The sequence below is a fragment of the Oryctolagus cuniculus genome, chromosome 10, assembly GCF_964237555.1.
Source record: "Oryctolagus cuniculus chromosome 10, mOryCun1.1, whole genome shotgun sequence".
In the NCBI taxonomy this organism is placed as follows: Eukaryota; Metazoa; Chordata; class Mammalia; order Lagomorpha; family Leporidae; genus Oryctolagus; species Oryctolagus cuniculus.
In genome coordinates this window covers 79,050,514-79,067,831 of record NC_091441.1, presented here as the reverse complement: position 1 = coordinate 79,067,831, position 17,318 = coordinate 79,050,514, and the positions used below count along the sequence as shown (strand labels likewise).

The 17,318-nt window shown below is 37.5% G+C and overlaps 1 protein-coding gene and 1 long non-coding RNA gene across 2 annotated transcripts in view; one reads left to right on the top strand and one right to left on the bottom strand.

Moving 5' to 3' along the window:
• The window catches only part of MDFIC2 (MyoD family inhibitor domain containing 2), a 123,425-nt gene that overhangs the window by 6,014 nt on the left and 100,093 nt on the right, over window positions 1–17,318 (bottom strand). The window contains exon 2 of the mRNA XM_051852226.2: window positions 4,219–4,440. Within this exon, the coding sequence (XP_051708186.1) occupies window positions 4,219–4,440 (222 nt within the window). The remainder of the gene's footprint in view (window positions 1–4,218; window positions 4,441–17,318) is intronic.
• Window positions 1–17,318, top strand: part of LOC138844078 (uncharacterized) — a 292,978-nt gene that overhangs the window by 211,043 nt on the left and 64,617 nt on the right. The gene's annotated exons all lie outside the window — the stretch shown is intronic.

The window sequence follows — 17,318 nt, the reverse complement described above, 5'->3', positions numbered from 1 at the left end:
TTTAAAAAATTTGTAATGTAGAGTGGGAATAAATAAAGTGTGACTGAATGCCTTTCTTTAGCTGGGGTATCATCCCTGATGTTATCAATTTTAATAGCTACTTAAATATGTCAAGATCTATTTAAGTTCAGACAAGCACAACTAACATTCAAGTCAGTTCTTTAGAACTAGAATGACTAGATTTGGGTGATACTTAGTAAATTTGTGCTTATGTTTTTTTCTGAGCAAATGAACTGAAATAATTATAAAATTGAAACATTTTATAAGGTGACACCACCGCATTTAATTGTATGAAATTTACAGTGTAGAAAATGTAATCATTTTATTCAGTAGTCCATGGTGTAATTAAGACTATTCTTTTGAGGTATCTTGTATTTATGATTTTCCTCTTCCACCTGGATGAGAAGTCTTAAATTCAAAATTATACGTCAATTAGATATATTCTCAAGATTATTTTTAAGGGACCTGTTTTCTAATATCATGTGTATCCCTGATTTTCTTATGCACAGGGATACTTTTGCAATCAAAAGAATGTAGAAACAGGAGCATGGACACAGATAGCTCTCTGGACTTTTTCCATTTTATTCAGGAAAGGGACCACACACGATGAACCACAATTTAATAATAAAGTAATGTTGCAGCACATAGTGTGTGATGTGCAGTAAAGATCCTTTTAAATTCCCATCAGAGCACACACCATGAACTGTGCTAATGGATGTAACACATTTTACAAAATCTGCATGTGTGAGGCTTTTTCATTCTGTTTTAAGTGGGGCAATGTATATAAATAATAGATATTAGCAATTAAGCATCCATTCCTATGCACTCATTTATACATTTGAAAATAAATTAACCACAAACTACATGAAAGTGGATGCAATCTTCTCTTTTCCCTTCTGTTTTCCCTGCTGTTCCTGAAAGATATTTCTGTATTTATCTCAGTACGAACAATGACCCCAGATCTCAATTTCTGCATTCTTAAATTAATTACTATCAAAAAATTCTCAAAAATGGAGTGAGTCTGACTTAACTCTTGATTTCCTTGATGTTTGCTGTTTAGGATAATGAGAATTTCTTATCACTATTTGTGAGTCTTAGTCTGGGTTTTTACTTTTTCTTTTATCGCTGGTATCAAATGCTCTTACCTCGCTGGGGCAGTTTTTCACAGAACTGTTACCTATGCCATCAGCTTAAAATTTGAATTTCTTGGGTCAGACTGGTCTTAACCCAGTCCTTCAGAAAATAGTCTAACTAAATTAACCTCATGAATCTCCTTTGGTCTTTTGTATTCAGCACAATTTGTTTTTGTTTTGTTTTTGTCTTTGACAGGCAGAGTTAAGACAGTGAGGGAGAGAGAGAGAGACAGAGAGAAAGGTATTCCTTCTGTTGGTTCACCCCCCCAAATGGCCACTATGGCCGGCATGCTGCATTGATCCGAAGCCAGGAGCCAGGTGCTTCCTCCTGGTCTCCCATGCGGGTGCAGGGCCCAAGCACTCAGGCCATCCTCCACTGCACTCCCAGGCCACAGCAGAGAGCTGGACTGGAAGAGGAGCAACTGGGACAGAACCCGGTGCCCCGACCGGAACTAGAACCTGGGGTACTGACGCCACAGGTGGAGGATTAGCCAAGTGGGATGTAGTGCTGGCCCACAATTTGTTATTTTTCTGCATAATATTATTTTTAAAAAATTTATTTATTTGAAAATGAGAGCAAGAGAGAAAAAAAGAGAGAGAGAGAAACAAGCAAAAGAGAGAGATCTTCCATCCAATGGCTCACTCACTCCTTAAATGGCCACAACAGCCAAGTCTGACGAGGCCAAAGCCAGGAGCCTGGAACTCCATCCAGGTCTCCAACATGGGTGGCAGATGTCCAGGCACTTGGGCCATCAAAGGTGTGTTTGCAGGGAGCTGGATAAGAAGCAGAGCAGCCAGGACCCAAATTGAATTCTAATATTGGATGCTGGCATCCCAGGCAGCAGTTTGATTGGCTATGCCACAATGCCAGCCCCTGCATAACGTTTTTGAGTGTCAGCTGCCATTTTAATGGGGTAGTTATTTTGGCCCTTGCCTGAGAGTGCAGTGGTTCAGGTTTCATGCTAATTGGTTTGGCACTTCTTCTTCCAGGATCCCTGATATGATAGACTGGAGTAATTCTAGAGGACACCGCATTTTATTCTGTGGATATGTATAATGGCAGTTCCTAACCCTGAAATCATTAGCCTGATATTCATGATGAGCAGCATCTGTGTATCCCTAGTACAACCTAATAACACATTTTAGCATCAAAAGGCTTTTACAGAGAATCCTCCTGCATCGCCTTTTTCCTTATTAGCATTATCCTCTACCAAAGCTGTCACTGAGCGTCATCCTGGATTCAAGTTCATAACCTGGTAGTCTCCAGGTCAGAGTGGCTCAGGATGTGTTGTTGGGACTGTCTCAGGCTTCATAACGTAGGCAGGCATTGTGGCACAGTGTGAAGTGGCAGGTTGGGATGTCTGCATACCACATCAGAGTGCCGGTTTCGATTCTGACTATTCTGCTTCCAATCTAGCTTCCTGCTAATGTGTACCCTAGAAGGCAGCAGGTGATGCATCAACTGTTTGGGTCGCTACCACCCGTATGGGAGACATCCAGATTGAGTTCTGGGCTCCCGCCTTTGGCTTTTCCCAGCCCTGGCTGCTGTTGTAGGCATTTGGAAAATGAATCATCCATGGCAGATCAAGATATATTCTCTCTCTCTCTCTCTCTCTCTCTTCCCCTATTTGTGTGTCACCCTGCTTTTCAAGTAAATAGAATTTTAAAAAAGAACTAGTTATCATCACAGCATAGGAATTTCATATAGTACTCCTGAGTCTGGTTTTGGTGATAAACTTGAAGATCTGGCAGCCCTGGGTCATTTCTTCTGGCAGCTGGCAGCTGGAGCTGAATAGAGGCAGAGATCTTTAGATGAAATACATGCTGTTTACCTTGCCACAGGCCTCACCAACCCCTATTATGTACTTCTTCAGCTTACTTCACTATTCACCTCTCTCCTGGCAATTGCAAGCAAACATGTCTGTAGTTTCTGATCTGAAACATTCATAACAACATATACACAAGATACCACATATATATCATGCACTAGAAATCTTCCCTCTTATTACTTTCTAAAACTATAATCATTTTAAAAGTTGAAAGTCAGTATTTATTATGGACTAGTTTTATACTAGGTGCTTTAGATATATTATTTCATTTGATTCTCCAAATCCCCACAATGTCTTACTAACTCTACTATGTAACTGAATAACTCAGATTCAGAGATGACCAACAAACAAACAAGTAGAACTTGCCTGGTTTTATACAGTTAATAAACTTCAAGATGGGAGTTACATCATTATGATTTCAAAGGTGTTATAGCACAAAGTTTATTTAAAATTTTTCAAGAAGTTAATATGAATTTAAATTTAAACCAGAGAGAATATCCTATTATATTTTCCTTTGAGAAACTCTAGGCATTTCTTTAAATGCAAATGTAGATGTTGAACACTACACAATTCTTAATTGGTTTATGACTCCCGGAAAGGTCACTGAAAGTTAACCTGAGTAAAATTCCATATGTCTTAGTGTGGCATCCAGATGTAGAACTGGACTCTGCTGATCATTTAGTACCAAATCAATTTGAAAATAGCTTTGCAGACAGAATATGCCTTTTATGCCATGTACAAGAATGGTTTGGTCTAGGTTTGCATTGATCAGAATGCATAGGGAGTGATGTTATGTACAAGGACCAACTCTTTTTCATAGAGTTGCCACTATAAGCATTTTAACCTGTATAGTGCCTATATTTATATATTCCTGGAATTTTAATACCATTCACTGTGCCTTCTCTTCTCTGCCTATAGTCACAGGCTGAGTGGTCCCATAGTCAAGAAGGGAAATAAGATTGCCATTTTTCTTTACCCATTTTATGGCTCCATAATGAAAATGATTATGCCCCATCGTAGCTATTTAAAACACATTGCCTCTGCTTCCCAGCTTTGAGAGCAAACAATCTGCCAAGCACCTCACAACTGCAAAGTGACCTTGACATGTGTCATTCACCAGAGTTTTCAAATTGAAGTCTTCTTGCTTAATATTCATAAAGAGGTTTTTTTTCCTCCTAACAGCATATGTGATGAATTTACAGAGGCTGGGGGCTGAGAGCTTTATTTAGAGGTGGGTTGAATTCTGAGAAACATACCATCAGTGTCTCTGTGATGAACTGAAGTATCAGTTTGGAGGTAGGAAAATTTCGTTTGGCATTCTTCAAGGGAGGACAGTGATGTGCTGGATTCTGACAGTTTTTTCTCATTGGGGGTTTCCTTGGCTGGTCCATCTGTGATATTGAATTCGGATACTGAATTTATAACGATAGCATTAATGGGTTTCTCGTCTGCATGCCTTTCATTTGTGAGTTGCATATCTAGATGAAAAAAGAAAACACACATAGGAAAAACCCACTATAGTGTACATGGCCTACTGATCTAAGGATGAACATTTGCAGAATGACATTCTAGACTTTTATAAGAATAAAGTCTTAATAAAAAGAATGGAGCATTAATAAGCAGGATAATTTTGAGTACAAGTAAGAATAGAGAGTAAACGTTATAAAATTTTGTACACATTATAAGTTTCACCTATCACATTAATTTTAATTTCACCTATCACACTCATTTATACTAGTTTTTTTTTTCATAATGATGAGCAGAGAGAATCAAGGAATTGGTTCACATGGAGCCACCAATTCTCAAGAGTATGCTGTCAACCTGCTATCATAGAATATTATGGAACTAAGAGGCAGAAGTCTTAAATACTGGGTACTGCTGCAGACTAATTTACATGATTTCAATCAAGTTGCTTTATTTCTTTCGTTCTACAAAACCCAGTATTCTTCCTCTGTATAAGAATAGTGGAGACGGATGAATAGTTTGAAATCTCATTCCTACTCTGCCCTCAATGACCCCAGTTGCCAATCCTTCCTCTGCCTGGGTTTTTGTTAGGTCCCTAATCAGATGCTAGAATATATGGTTTGGGGGATGTTCTTCTTGGGAACATGTTTTACTTCCAGGTAACCACACAAAACTGTTACTAGCGAATTTCTAGCAAAGAAATATTGGGTGGTCTATTTTTTAACAGGCATTGGGCTGGACATTGGGGTACAACAGTAACAAAGACAGGTGTAGTATCACACAAATTAGTCAAGGAGTAACTGCTTCCATTGTAGTTCAGAGGAAGATATGAAAGAGAAGTATACCATGAAATTACACTAGATAGAGGACCAGACTGGGTGGCAGTGCAGTTTATTTGTGACTTACCGGTGCCCATTAAGCAGACTCCTAGGATCGAAAAAAGATTTAATAGAAAAAGACATTCTAAAACATGCAACCAGGTTGATTCCCAGGGACATCTTAAGAGCTAAACAAGCAACAGATCTGGTCAGTACTTTCGGGAGGTGGTAAAGACGCATTCTGTTCAGTTGCATTCACATAGCTAACCCAATGCCTGGCTCATTCAAAAATGCTCATTGAGTGACTGAAATGAATAATACAGTTGGCAACCTGGTTAATTTCACCATTCTTAGGAAGCTCTAAGCAAGAAATATATTCTTTCCATGTCCATTTTTATAATGCTTTCCAAAGTTGCTTTATTTGTTCAGAGGGAATATCTACCTGGTCCTACATCTAAGGGCACTGTTTTTCAGACATTTCTGCAGAAAACATAGAAATCTTATAAAAAATGGAATTTTTAAAAGTCTAGGCACTCTCCTCCCCGGCAGACTTTTTAGTAAATCACAATCCCTGGGGGAGATTTTTGAAGCTTCTCAGGTGGTTCTGATATGCAGTTTTGAGAAACCTAGGCCTCTTCTACTTTTGAGAGGGAGAAAAAGAGGCAGAACTGCCAATTGATTTGTGCATTCATTGATTTTCAGAAACCAGTCGTGAGCTGCTCGCTCTCCCAGGGCTCCTAACTGGAACCAGAGCTAACAGAACAGTATGACTATTTTAGGGCAAGTAGTTTATTTATTTATTTATTTTGTCATGGGGCTACTGGAGAATGTTTAGCATTATTTCCACCCTCTACACACTAGATGCTAATAGCGTGTGTCTCCCTTAGTGATGACCACCAAAAAATTCTGCAGATATTGCCAGATTTTCCTGTGGGGCAGAATCATACACCCACTGCTCACCTCCTCACAGACATAGTGCATGTATTTTATGCCAGTTTCCATGTTATCATTGAAATGCCTCACTGAATGTAAGTATCACAGAGACTCTTGGAAGTAGATATTGCTAGCTTTCTTGAACAAATGGGAAATGTTAGAATTGGTATCTTCAGTTAGCAAATAAATGAGGTTATTCAAGGCTTAAAGACTTCATTTATTTTAAAATATATTTATTTGAAAGGCAGACATAGATCTGCCATCCACTGGTGACAACTCTAATGCCTGCAATAGCCAAGGCTGGACCAGGCCAAATTCAGGAGCCCGAAACTCACTCCAGGTCACCTACAGGGATGACAGGAGCCCAACTATGTGGACCATCACCTACTGTCTCCCAGGGTGTGCATTAGTAGGATGCTAGATGGACAACTGAACCAGAACTCAAACCCAGGCACTCTGATATGGGATCCCAAGTGGCTACTTGACTGCTGTGCTAAATACCCACCCCCGAGAATTTATCTATGCAAGCTTCTCAGGGCCCTCTCATTAGTCAGTGGTAAAACTAGGATTCAAATGTTGGCCTGATGGATTTTAAAAGCTTTGCTCTTATTCTTGTCCTTTCATATGGTACAACATTTTCTCTGCTTTATTCTTAGCATGTATCTCTCTTTCTTAACTGCTGAGAGTGTACATCAGCAAAATCCTCTTCACCCTAAATCCTCTGATGTGTCACCTACCTCAAATTGGGCCTCGCAAATAATTTAGTTTTATAGACTTGCCTTTTCCTGAGTAGTCTTTGCAAAGCAAAACTACCTTCTTGCGCACTCAGGGAATCCTGCCTGTTCAGTTACAGCTGCTTTGCATTGTACATTAGAGAGTGGTTAAGAAGAGCTGATAGATAACGAAACCTTGATGAGTATAGAGATTATAGCAGCTATTTACTTAACAGAATTAATTAACAATCAGTTCAAATTAGCACACGTAGTCAGGCTTCATGTAATTTAAATTGCTTTTGCACAAAGTAATTCAGTAACAAAAAAGTTGGATAGAGGTTACTGGAATGTAAGAACATGCAGAAAATACGGTATACAGCCAAGTGGTATATGATTCTCTTTTTAATTTTGTGACAATTTTAAGTATAGCATTTGAATATAAGTGGTATGCTACATTAAGCAACCATTTGGAGCACACTAAGCTTGCGGTGAGAGAATTTTATGGAGAAGTTAAACTGCCATTCATAAAGTTATTTTAATTCTGTATCTCTGTTTATATTTTTATTTTTTCATTCCCCAGTAGAAACTATCTGTTGCTCATTAAAAAATCATCTGACATACACACATTTCAGAACCCAGTCTGTTCAACAAGAATTCTGACATCTGAAATGAGTCACAATTTTTGGGTGAATGTTACTGACATCTTCCATCTTTTATAGACGGAATGCTAACAGTGATTTCCCCAGATTCCTTCTTTTACAGCATTATTTGACATTGTATCCAAAGTATTATAAAGTAGCATAAGCTAAAAGGAGACACACATAAAAAGTGGTATCACATCTTCTGCAGAGAAACTATTTTGGAATTAAGTAAGGAACTCGTGAAACTATATTTGAGATGTTATACATAGTTCTTGACATTAACTTAGAGAAAATAATTTTTTAACAGAAAAAAACAAACCAAAATTAAGACAAAAATTAGAAGCTCATCTATATTTCTTAGAAAAAAATTAAAGTGTATCTTGAAAGTCAGTGAAATAGAAAATTCATATTTGGGCTAAAAGTAATTGCAAGAACCAACGGGCATAAACTTGAATAACACGAAGATAGACAGTTAATTAATTTTTTATTACCATTGAGCAAATGTTATTAATTTAATTCAATTAACATTTATTGAGTATCCACATGCAATAGATGAATCAATGTGACAGGAGCTATTAATTTATTTACTTTAAGTTATTAAGGAAACATTTTAATGTTTTAATGATTTCCATTTTTGTTCACTAAATATGACTTTGTAATTTTTGCATTCATGTATTCTCTATGGATGTAAATATTCAAATTAGGAATAAGAAGCATCCCTTCTTTCCTGCCTTCTTTGATTCTGTTCTTGTGTTTTTCTTTCCTTCTCTCAATTTTGCTATTTCTCTCCCCCTTTTTCCACCTCCTCATACTCGTCTCTCCCTCTTGTCCTCTCTCAGACCTCTCTTCTCTGTCTTTCATTTAATTCTCCAACCAGCCTACTTTGTTTTTATTATCAGCTTCTTTCTTCCTCCATCTCCTTCAATATTTTTATTCCTTAAAATTTTGCCCTCTTAGTTCTTTTCTTTCTAGTCTACCCCTGAAGGTTATATTTGTCGACATTAACAACTTAATTGTTCCTTTGTGAGGTTGGCTCGTACAACTCTATGCAGCAATCCAGCCATTCAGACATTTAGTAAGCATCTACTGTATGCCCGGTCTGTGCCACAAAGGAGAGTAACACATAGTTGCTGTCTTCAAGAGCCCACTGTCATCACCAGCTGTGGTCTTACAATTGTGATTGACTGTTGAGTATTTTATTTGGGTTACCAGCCAAATCCTGTTAATTATTTATCCTATTTCTTCTAAGATCCTCGTTTTTCTTCTCAAACTGGGTAACTCTGGAGAACTCACCATTCAATTTCTCTTCATTATATTGTTATTTTCCAAGTTCCCTAGCCTTAAAACTGCACTTTGACTTGCCCCCGTCCCTCCATCCGATTCTTATTTATTCCTTCTAAGTATCTCTGAAGCCCATGTCTCCTTTTGTATTTCTGTCACTATCACTTAGGTTTAATCCTCTGTGCTCACAAAATCTGGGCTCTTTCAGTCATCATGAGTCTTGATCATAGTGATAACTCTGTCCAAGACATCTTATACTCTAGAAGCAATATGTTGTTTTGCAGAATATTCTCCTGTTTATATTAAATATTAAATATTAAAGTTAAAACAAAATACATTTATAAAAAGCTTTCTCTCACTCTCAGCCACCCTCCCAATGCCCCCCCCCCCAAATTAGTGGTCATTATTACCTGAATATTTTCCCATTCTCTTGTTGTCAATTAACTTTATCAATTCTATTGCCAAGTTACCTTTTAAAGGATATAGCTTGCTAAGTTTTCTTGTGAGTGGTAAACTCCAGAAGCCTATATGAAAATTTTTAGAAAAGCTTTTAAGGCATAGTGATTTTAATTTTAGTTCTACACCAAAATGTTTCAAGTGAGTGTGTACTTCAAATGTATGCATCATTTTTTAAGCTATAATGGTGAATTATACTTTCCCTTGGCTTTAAACTATACTCTAGCTTAGAATTTAGTGCTGTAATTATCTGTGGTTGAAATCAGATCAAGGCAGACAAGTGACATTTCAAGGTATCAGGTACCAAGCCATTAACAAATTATTATGGTTAGTAAAAGTAGTTAATTAAAGTGACACTATAGAGAAAAAAAAAGTTTTTCCTTTGTATGAGAATGCTGTGAAGTTCACATAAATGTCAGAAGTGATTTTTTTATTGTTAGAATATATGAGTATATTCTCTGCTTGGCAGACAATTGTACACAATGTACAAAGATTCAGCAAATCACAAAATATGATCAACATGGTGAAAATAATTAGAAGAGGGCAGATTCACTTTTTCTCGATGTGTAGATCAAGGTTATTACATTGAGTAACTTTATTGACTGATACTATGACTGAAGACAGAAAGTAGGAAGATAAGGATCCCTCAGTTCTGAGAAAAGAAAAAACTAATAAAAGGTGATTGATACACAAAGAAGTTTTCTTTTTTAGAAGCGGAGTGATTGGAAGTTCAGTAGCTAATTTTCCCCAGCTAAGGGATAAAAGCTTCATAAAATATCCTCACCTTTTCTAAATGAATGGGAATAAGTAATTATAAATGGAATATTCATTTGCCATATTCTAATATATTGGGTAAAACAAAGCCAAGTGCTCATTAAATGTAATTTTTAAGAGGGAATAAATGAGATAAATATGTCTGACATTTTTGCCTTTAATTGTCAAATGTCAGCTCTGGTTAGAAGATGTCCTTTAAGGACATTCAATTTAAAGTATCAGTTTTAGATATCATTGTTTTTATTTGTCATCTGCAGTACTTCACCTAAAACTTTGCCTCAAAAATGTCAGATGCAATGTTTATCAAGGGCATTGACAAGAGGACATTTTAAGACTTTTCAGGCTGGCGCCGTGGCTCAATAGGCTAATCCTCCACCTGTGGCACCGGCACACCGGGTTCTAGTCCCGGTCGGGGCACCGGATTCTGTCCCTGTTGCCCCTCTTCCAGGCCAGCTCTCTGCTGTGGCCAGGGAGTGCAGTGGAGGATGGCCCAGGTGCTTGGGCCCTGCACCCCATGGGAGACCAGGAGAAGCACCTGGCTCCTGGCTTCGGATCAGCGCGGTGTGCCAGCTGCGGCGGCCATTGGAGGGTGAACCAACGGCAAAGGAAGACCTTTCTGTCTCTCTCTCTCACTGTCCACTCTGCCTGTAAAAAAAAAAAAAAAAAAAAAAAAAAAAAGACTTTTCAGTCAGCCTTAGTAAATCTTTTCTTAAAGGAGAGAAAAAAAAAAAGGCATGGTATTTCTCCAGAAATAATAGCAGTGAGTGGTCAAGGTGAAAAGGATTAAAGGGTAAGGAAGAACTGAGAGCAGAAGGTTGAGCATGGTTCGCTCTCCAAACTTCCTCTACACCAGCAAAGCTACTTCAGTCTTTCAGGACTAATGTGGATTTTTGTTTTTGCTTTAACTAATTATTCTAGATAATTGCCTGAATTTTCTTCTTGCCACTGTACTTTGAACCTGTAGACAGACATGGGCCAAGTAATATACTTTTATTGCCAGATCATAAGCTGGTAACAAGGAGCAATTCACTCCAAAGAAATGGTTGAATCTTCTTCAGACATGAAAACAGTTTACACGTATGAGTCTCCATTTCATTTTTATGCAATTACCTTCAGTTTAATGTTTGTAAAATGTGTCTCAAGAAATATAGATTATGTTACCCAAGGAAAAAAATGGTTAGCAGTTTTTATAGTATGATGACTTGGGTTAGAAGTAGGTTTAAGATTCTGAAAAACAGAAATGAATCCCATCAGGCAATAAACTCACACATAATTGGTATGAGTATTACTTATGCTGTTGATTTTTTTACTATCAGTGTTTAAACATGTGTTAAAAATTAAGCTATAATTATACAAAATATTCTTTATTATGTTAAAACCATCCCAATTTATTCATCTCAACTATTTGAATGCCACGTAAGGTCTCTTGGGTACATTAGCACATTTGAAGCTCACACATTTTTTTCCAAAGTATTATTTTCACTATTACATGATTGAGGAAGTAGGTGGAAGGCCAGATATTTTAGTAGTTTGCCTTAGGTTACCCAATTAGTAAGGGACATAGCTAGTATTTGGACATCTGTCATCTGATTCCTATGATATTCAAGCTTTGCATTCCCAAGCTATTTTAAAGACCATGTACTCTATTAGGAGGTTGAATGAGATGGAGATAGTTTTCTAAAGTAGAACTCCTTTGTTCCTTCTGACTTTCCTCTTTCCAAGTTAATTGATCTTGCTGGTATTTGATTAGCAGTCACTTCATGTGGATGTTCAAAACCAGAGCTCCTATTCAATAACTGATTGATTGCATTTTCCAGTTTTATCCCCTCACAGTCCAATGCAAGAAGCTTCCTACAATTCCCCCTGAAACTCTATTTGAAATTAATTGTCCCCTTTGGGAGTCCACCCACCCACCCACTAGAGGTCTTGGTTGATATCCTTATTATAGTCTTTACATCAGTTTCTTGTCCTGTGATGTTACGGGTGTATTCCTCGTCTCTTTTTTGTTTTTAATTCCTTAAGAAAATATATGCTCCATTCATCTTCATTTCTTAGCATTTAGCATCAGGTTAAATAAATTTCAGTGGAGTGATGAACTGACAGATTAAAGGTGAGGTGTTTCTGTTTTCAGTTGATAATGGATTCATCACTGGGGGAAGCTTTCTGCGTACTTCCATTGGTTTTCTTCCCCAACTCTTGGTATGCCAGTTGATCCTATTGAAAGCCTACAAATTTCTCTTTTGCGCTAAAATATGTATTAATTTTTATTTTACTTTGAAACCAACATTTGCATTTGTATGTAAAACTGTGAAGAATATAAACAAATAAAAAAGAAATCCCCTATAATTCTACCATTTTCACACATTGTTGTTTTTGTTTCACAAAGATGGAAATATCTGATATAGATGATTTTAGATTTAAAATACGTATTCTGGGAGTGAGTGTTTAGCGTAGTGGTTAAGATGCTGATTAGGATACTCTAGCCTGACATTGGAGTACCAAGTTCGATACCCAGCTCTGGCTCCTGAGTCCAGTTTCCTTCTGTTGTAGACCCTGGGAGGCAGCAGGTGATAGCTCAAATAAATGAGCTACTGCTACCCATGTGGGTGACCTAGATTGTGTACTGGGCTCCCAGCTTTGGCCTCAGCCCAGCAGTGGCCATTGAGGGCATTTGGGGGATGAACCAATAGATGAGGTTTCTCTCTTTCTCTCTCAGTCTCTCTGCCTCTCAAATAAATTCAGATAATAAATAATATATGTATTACTTATAATACATATATTCTAATAGAATACATTAATCAATGTATTAATCTATATTAAATATCTAATTATCTATATTCTAATTCTAATTAATATAGAAATATGTATATAAAATATATAATGCTTCCCAATAGTGTCACTCACTATTCTAACTGCCTTGCATATATTAATCTATTTAATACTCCTTGCAACCCTAATTGGTAGGTACTACAAATGTCATCCCTATTTTTCACATGAGAACACATGAACACAAGGATATAAAATAACTTACCTAAGATCATATAACCAGTAAGTGATGGAGCTGGGATTTTTAACTAAAGCAACCTGTATCCAAGTCTATGCTCCTAACCAATATGCTATACTGCCTTAGAGATTTAAAAGAATATATTATATATGCTACTATTGCACCATAAACATGTCCCTACACCCTAAGTATTATTTTAAAAGATATACACAAGAACTCGGCTCAAATGTCACCTCCTTAGAGTGGTCTTTCCTTACTATAATCTAAAATATAGGTTCTAAACCAGGTTATTTGTTTCCCCTAAAGTGGACATTTGGCAATGATTAAAGATATTTTTTTAATTTATGTGATTGGGACAGGTACTACTAGCATTTGGTAGTCAGAGTCCATTCTACTGTGCCCAGTAACCCACTCTTCTCACCACCAAAACCCAGAAAAAATATAGTTTTGAATAGCAATTAATGCCAGGGCTGAGAAATCCTCCTATAAAGTTCTTCCATAGCCTTTACCATCAGCCAGTTCTGTCATATCACTCTCATTTTCTTCATGGTGCTTTCCAATATCCTGAAAATATTTTGTCTATTTATTTGTTTTTCTATGGCATATATGTCTTTCCTATCTTTGGCTGAAATACCACCTTTGTGAAAGTTTTGTTTCATTAATTAATTGCTATAGCCTAGAGGAATGCCTGAGATACAGTAGGTACTCAGCATATGGGGAATCAAAGAATGCACAATGTTTCTTGCATGGTGTATCAAAAATAATTTAATAGTTCCTAATTCAACAAAAATGTGGGTTGTTATTAACATTTGCTATCATAAATGCCCTTGAAATGAACATTATTTACATTAATCTTTTCACATATTATTTGTGTATGTAGGTTGATTTCACAGGGAAGGAGCTATTGAATCAACAGTTAAGTTTCTAAAACTCTTGATAGAATTTGCTCATTGCCTTCCAGAAAGAGCATATCAATTTATACACACACCAACAGTCATTGGGAAGAATTTGTCTGTTAATCTCTGGTCAGTTCTAGGTTTTATCACTAAAATAATTCATTTTTATTAATTTGGAATGAACTTTGATCAAGTGTTCAAATTCCTGCAGCTGAAACGTCTTTCACAACTACAAGAAGGTAGAAATTTTTCTCACGTCCACTACCTTTCTGTGGAATTTTGCTTCTACAACTAGATTCAAGTATAATTCCGAGATCTTGTGCATTATATGAAATTGAGCAATTAAAAACATACTTGCTGCATATATAGATTAATGAATTTTGTTAGTTAACTGTTGGGCTTGGAGTCATAGGGACTCAGAGGTGACATGCCCTTGGTAGACTTAGGAGACAGTCAGAATACAGCCTTGAAATGTTAGTATCCATCTTTCATGTGCCTATATATATACATGTAGCATGTAGGATAGAAGTAAAATCCATACAGGGCCCTGGAAAGGCCAGAAATCAAACCACGCTGGCAGAGTGTAGGAGGTAATAGGAAGGAGTGAGTAGAACACATGCTTGAGTAACTCCTTTTGCCCGCTGCATGACAGTGTATTATGGATTCTATTAAATGACCTAATTGGGAGGTTAGAATTTGTTTTCTTGGTGCCCACCTGATAGAAGTTTAACCTAGTAATCTTCAGAGTGGCATATTATACCTAAGGGAATAAGTCTTTCCAGTGGGGTTAGAGCATCTGTTTCAATTTTTTAAATCCTAATTTAATAGCCATTTTGCATATTTTGTAATAAATGTTAGTACATTAGCATATATGTCCATTGTGTGTGTATCTGAATGTATATATATTGTACATATCAGATGGGCTTACCATTTTCTCCCTTTCTTACTAACAAAAGTTTATAAGGTTTACAACAAAGTTTGGAGACTGCTGGTCTAAGTATTAGACTGAGAACAGCACTCTATATCTTCCTCCTACTGAAGGAATTCAATTTTCTTATGTTTCCTTTTGGTACCCAGGGTGTGGTTGCTGGAACGTTTACAGTCACAGCAGCTGCAGTAGTGGCCTTGAGTAGACTGTTCCTCTGAGTTTCTATAGTGGTAACAGGATTAACAGACTCTATTCTGGAAGTACTTGGGTGGCATAACACCTCCCAGCAGAACTATTCCTGACAAGGATGTGCAGATGGAAATGCATATTTATGTCACTTAAAGCCTACAAGAGACACAAGGATTTGAGCTATAACAATAAATAGAAAAAAATCTTCAGCATTTTTGGTAACCCGTACTCAAGTACATTGACTGTGCTTGGCGAAAGACCTACAGTTTGCTCTTTGTCCAAGCATAAAATATTCAGCATTCAAGCATGTTGAGGTGAACTATTCTGAATATATTTTAGTGTGTTAAAATAAGCTACCATAAAGTTAGTTTAAAATTTCAGGTCTTAAAAATAACAGGACAATTTTATGAAGTGTTTGGGCCATTTTAAGGGGAAAAAAAAGGTCTCCTTTAAAAAAAAAAGATAAATTTATTTCATATATTCCTAATGAACGATGTAAAAATTATTTCCAAAGGCCAAATAGTTATTGTAGTCAGGGCTTCCAAGTTTAAGATATTGTCTGTATAGCTAGCAGTCCTTGATGTAGCTTCTCCTGACTCTCTTCTTAAATATCTCAGAAAGTACAGAATAAGAAGAAAGCTTACATCCATAGAGTTTCAGTTTGATTCTCCTGGGGAAAATATGCACCAAATATCAGCCCATTACAACTGAACTGAAAAATCCCACCAGTCTATCACTCATGCTAACTCTACTGAAAGTAGAATGAACTACCTTTGTTCTTCACATGCTCTTTATTCTGAAATCACATTTTGTGCCAACCAGAAAACTGAGTTGCAATCTCTTTTGAAGATGTGTTGCTTTCAATGTTACCAAGAGAATGATAGATTTTTGCCATCCTAACCAATTCAGAAATGGCTTGTTAAAATAAAAGAACAAAATTTTCAGAAACTTTATGGGGTTCTCATTACGTTAAAAGAATAACTTTGGCAGAAGAGGGGGCGGAGCCAAGATGGCGGAATAGTGAGGGCGCGCACCGATAGTCCGGGAAAATTTAGTTTAATAAAAGGGGAGTTACGGTAGCCGCAGAAAATAGAACCAAACAAAAATTGCAGGGGAAACCCTTCTGAATGGAGCAGGCGTGAATCGGACGACCTACTGGGAGAACAAGGTCGCCCACCTCACGGAAGCAAAGTCGCGGGACCCAGCCGCAGAAGCCCCAGGGTCTGCGCGACAGTGCTCCAAGGAGAGTGCACGCCACACAGAAAACAGCGGGGAGACTTGAGACGCTCAGGGCTCCGAGTCCACACATCGGCGCTGGAAGGGGAGGTGAGCTCAATAACCCGAGACATTGGTGGGGAAACGGGGGTCAGAATCTAGAGGGGGGCCGGAAAGTGCAGCAAACTCACTACCGGAAAGAAGGAAAAAAAAAAAGCTTCGGGGTTTCTCTTCCCCCTAACCTTGCAAAGGTTACAAGCCTGCAAGACTTGAAGAATTCCCAAGAGACAAAGAGCAGGCCTCCTCTTTGGATTTACATATCAGTGGGGGAGAGTTAAGGAACTGAGTCACTACAATTCAGTAGCCTAGGCAACCCAGTGGGAGTCCAGAGGAGCCAAAGACTGGAAGCTAAATACCATCAATTCTGCACAGCCCTGCCCTGCAGTGTTACTTACCCCCTGAATAAATAAAATAAATAAATAAATAAAAAGAGAGAGATTTACCACGCATAACCTGAGGGTGTCACCTTTGCACACCCTTAACCTGGAAGAACCAGGCAGAGCTCTCAGGCCCCACCCATCTCAAGCCTCCAAGGCTCCTCCAACAGCAGGCAGTCCACTTAACACGGACACAGTATAAAAAAAAAAAAAAGAAAGAAAAAAAAAAAGCGCACAGTGACGCAAGAAGAATTAACTATGCCGAGTAACAAACACAGAAATAGAGGGAGCAAGATCAACGACGACACTATGATGCCTCCAAATAAGCAAAACACCCCAAGCCAAGAGTATGAAGATGATGAGATAGAAGAAATGCAAGATACGGATTTCAAAAAATTTATGATAAGAACATTTAGAAGTTTTCAAAAGCAAATCCTTGAACTACAGAAATCCTTAATGGACAAGATTGAAAATCTTTCTCGTGAAAATGAAATTTTAAGGAAGAGTCAAAATGAAACTCAGAAACTAGTAGAACAGGAAAGTGTAATAGTCAAGAGAAATCAAAATGAAATGAAGAGCTCAATAGATCAAATGACAAACACATTAG